Here is a 3,131-nt window from a genome sequence, read left to right as displayed (position 1 = left end):
GGCAGCCCTGCAGGTGCCTCTGCAGCAGGACGCAGGCTGCCCTCAGCCGCCGGTACCGCAGCTCCTCCAGGTATGCCACTTGGCCAGCCCGGAAAAACACCTTGCTCTTCCCACACTGGTACTTGCTGGGGTCCTGCGTGCCGGGGTGGAGTCACAAAGCATCCCCCAGCTGGGCTCCCCCAGGAGCGATGCTCCTCATGGCACTGATCTCCCCCCTCCAACCTTCCTGGAGGTTGAGCGCCTCCCCAGCTCCCCCATTTCTGTGCCCTACTGGGCACCCACACACGGGGAGAAACATCTGCAAGGGATGCTCTGGTACCACAGCTGCATCCCCCTGACAGCAGGACCCTTACTTGAAGCAGTCTCTCCAGGGCAAGGCTGCAGATCTGCTTCTCGTGAGCGCTCCTCAGCTCCTCTCTGCTCACCAGAGCCCTGTACCTCTCTAGGAACTCCTGGTACGTCAGCCTGTGGGGGACACAGAGGGGTCAGAGGTGGTGTGGCTGGGGATGGGGGGAGCACCTAGGGCGCTGCTGAAGCGGGGGTGGGGGTACCTGGAGGGATAGCCTGAGGCACTGATCCGGATGGTCTCCAGGACCCCACAGGCTCGTAGCTGCTCCACTGCTCGCCTGGAGTCAAACCTGGGGCAGAGAGGGGCTGATCTCCAACAGGCCCCAGCCCTCTCGGCATGCGCCGAGCTGAGGGACACAGGCTGGAGGGGCAGCTGTGTCCCACAGTGTCCCCAGCCCCATCACACCCAGCCTGCCCTGGCTGGCCAAGCACTCACACAAAGGGCTTCTTGCCATCGTTGGGTTTGATGCAGCGGATGTAGTGCGGCGTGGTGCTGCCCAGCATCTCCATCAGCCGGTTCAGGGAGGCTTTGAACTGCGGAGGATGAGCCAAGCGTGGGGCCAGCAGGAACACCCAGGGGCTTGCAGGGTTCCCCCAGGCCAGGACACACATGGATCCCCTTAGGGCTACCCCAGCACCGGTTGCCTGGGGCCAGCACATATTTCCCACCCCCCCACTCCATACCTGGCTGGAGATGGATTTCTTGCTCTTTTGGCTACCAGGCAGTGATCTGCGGCTAGGGCGACCAACCATCCTGGGTCCACTGGACCTGCGGGACTGCAGGGAGATGGGGCCATCCCCTTCCTCCAGGAAGAGCTCCGTGAGCAGGGCAAACTGCGCAGAGCAGAGCGGTGAGAGCTGGGCAGACCTTGCAGCGAGCACCACCCAGGACCCATCACCACCAGGAGGTGCAGTCCCAAGAGACCACAGGCTCCACAGAGGCCAGCCCAGTGCATGGTCCTCTGCCCTTCTACAGCCCAGATGTGCCAGATCCAGCTGTGCCCCTGCCTGCTGTTTCCCCCAGCAAAAACTAAGTGCAAACCACAGGCACCTTCCCAGGTGTGCTCAAGAGCTCTCCAACATGTCCCTTACCTTCTGCCAAGGCCACGCAGGGTGGAAGGAAGAAGTGACAGTGTTACAGACTGGAAGCAGTGGGACCCTCCAGCCCTCTCAGCAGGGACATGGCCAAGGTGTCCCCCCAAGATGGGGAAAGCCCAAGACAGGGGAACAAGGTGGGGAGCACCCACATCTTGGGGCACCCTGACCGTGGCCAGCACTGCACAGGGCTGTGCCAGCAGGCAGACAGGGATTACCCCGCACTGCTCATACCTCCTACACCACAAGTCCTTCCCAGCCCCAGGCTCCCAGGACCACAAGCCGGCCAGGTTCCACCCTACAAAGCCCTTGCTCGGGGTGGCTCTCACCTTGCTGGCTCGCAGCAGTCCCACCAGCTCCTCAGGGACAGTGTCCCTGTTCTTCTCCACAAACCCATCACACTGGTATTCCACCTGGCAGGGGACGAGGCAAGCACCAGCATTAGTCTGCGGCTTCCCAGACTGCTGCTTTGACACACGGCTCCGCCTGGACCCAGTCCCAGGCTTTTGGAAGAAGCCCTTGCGGGAGTCAGAGCTGGTGGTGGCCACACTAACTCCTGTCCTGCTGCAAGGCTGCTGATGGGAAGCATCACAGCCAGAGTTTCCATGGTTTTACCCTCAGTTAAAGAGTTGTAGCCCAGCTCTTACCACCAGCAGAGCCAGCAGGATCCAACTGCTCAGTCTGGGAGGCCGCAGGAGCTCCACCACCAGCTCCAGACTGGGCCCGTTGGTGCAGAGCCACCATGGAGCTTCCCCCAGCCAAGGCTGTACCACCACAGCTTTCCCTGCCTTGCCAGCAAAGTGGCAGACAACAAAAGCATCCGTGGGCCTCTTGGGCTTCTGGAAGTAGGAGCTGCCAAGATGGGTCTGGTAAAGCTTCTGGGCCCAGCTCCCATCACTACCTTGTGGCATCTGAAAGGCAAACGGGTCAGAAGGGGCTGCAGGGGGGCTCTGGGTGGCCACAGCAGCCTGTTCCCAGCACCCCTTGCCCACCTTGCACTCCTCATTCAGCAGGTCCAGGATGCCAAGCCGGCCCTCGATGAGCTCAATGCATGGCTGGTTGTCAAAGAAGTCAACAAAGACCCATGGGATCTCCTCGGTCACATACTCCTCCTGCTCCAGCTTGAAGACATGCTGGAGGGCAGGGAGAACAGAACAGGACTGAGCCAAGAGGGGACAAAGGTGACCAGCCACCAGGCAGACTGCAGGCAGTGGCTTGCTCTCCATAAGACACCTGAGCAGCCCTTCTCCTGGAGCAGGAACACTTTGGGAGGAAGGAGGGGACCGTGCCCAGCTCCCCAAGGCCCATGTTTGCAGGGACTGAAGCCCCAGCCACATCCAATACAGAGAGCTCCGAAAGCAACAGTGCGGTGGGGATGTGCAGGGTGCACCCTCACCAGCTCCCAGTAAGGAGACACATCTGGGTGACACCCACCAGGTTGAAGAGCTGCTGCAGCTTCTCGTTGGCATAGTTGATGCAGAACTGCTCAAAGCTGTTGAACTCAAACATCTCAAACCTGTGGGCAGCAGAGATCTGCCTGAGGCAGCTGCTGGGCAGAGCCAGCCCAGCCAGCCACGAGCTCCAGGCACAGGCACCCAACTAGCCCCACCACGGGGATGGCTACTGCCCCATGTCCCAGCTGGAGGATTTGGTGGCTGCCGACCTGCAGGCAAAGCTGGTGCCGGAGC

General features: G+C 61.3%; 1 protein-coding gene across 1 annotated transcript in view; it reads right to left on the bottom strand.

Annotated features, from left to right (window-relative positions):
- The window catches only part of LOC104289044 (unconventional myosin-Vb-like), a 16,793-nt gene that overhangs the window by 10,219 nt on the left and 3,443 nt on the right, over positions 1-3,131 (bottom strand). Inside the window, exons 11-20 of the mRNA XM_009887936.1 lie at positions 2,878-2,980; positions 2,436-2,576; positions 2,232-2,354; positions 1,773-1,856; positions 1,441-1,443; positions 1,033-1,182; positions 785-882; positions 552-638; positions 354-465; positions 4-133 (exon numbers count right to left, since the gene is read on the bottom strand). Of these exons, the coding sequence (XP_009886238.1) occupies positions 4-133; positions 354-465; positions 552-638; positions 785-882; positions 1,033-1,182; positions 1,441-1,443; positions 1,773-1,856; positions 2,232-2,354; positions 2,436-2,576; positions 2,878-2,980 (1,031 nt within the window). The remainder of the gene's footprint in view (positions 1-3; positions 134-353; positions 466-551; positions 639-784; positions 883-1,032; positions 1,183-1,440; positions 1,444-1,772; positions 1,857-2,231; positions 2,355-2,435; positions 2,577-2,877; positions 2,981-3,131) is intronic.

This window comes from Charadrius vociferus, unplaced genomic scaffold (genome assembly GCF_000708025.1).
Source record: "Charadrius vociferus isolate BGI_N301 unplaced genomic scaffold, ASM70802v2 scaffold1096, whole genome shotgun sequence".
In the NCBI taxonomy this organism is placed as follows: Eukaryota; Metazoa; Chordata; class Aves; order Charadriiformes; family Charadriidae; genus Charadrius; species Charadrius vociferus.
Note: the sequence above shows the minus strand (reverse complement) of the source record. Positions and strands in the feature narration are given on the sequence as shown.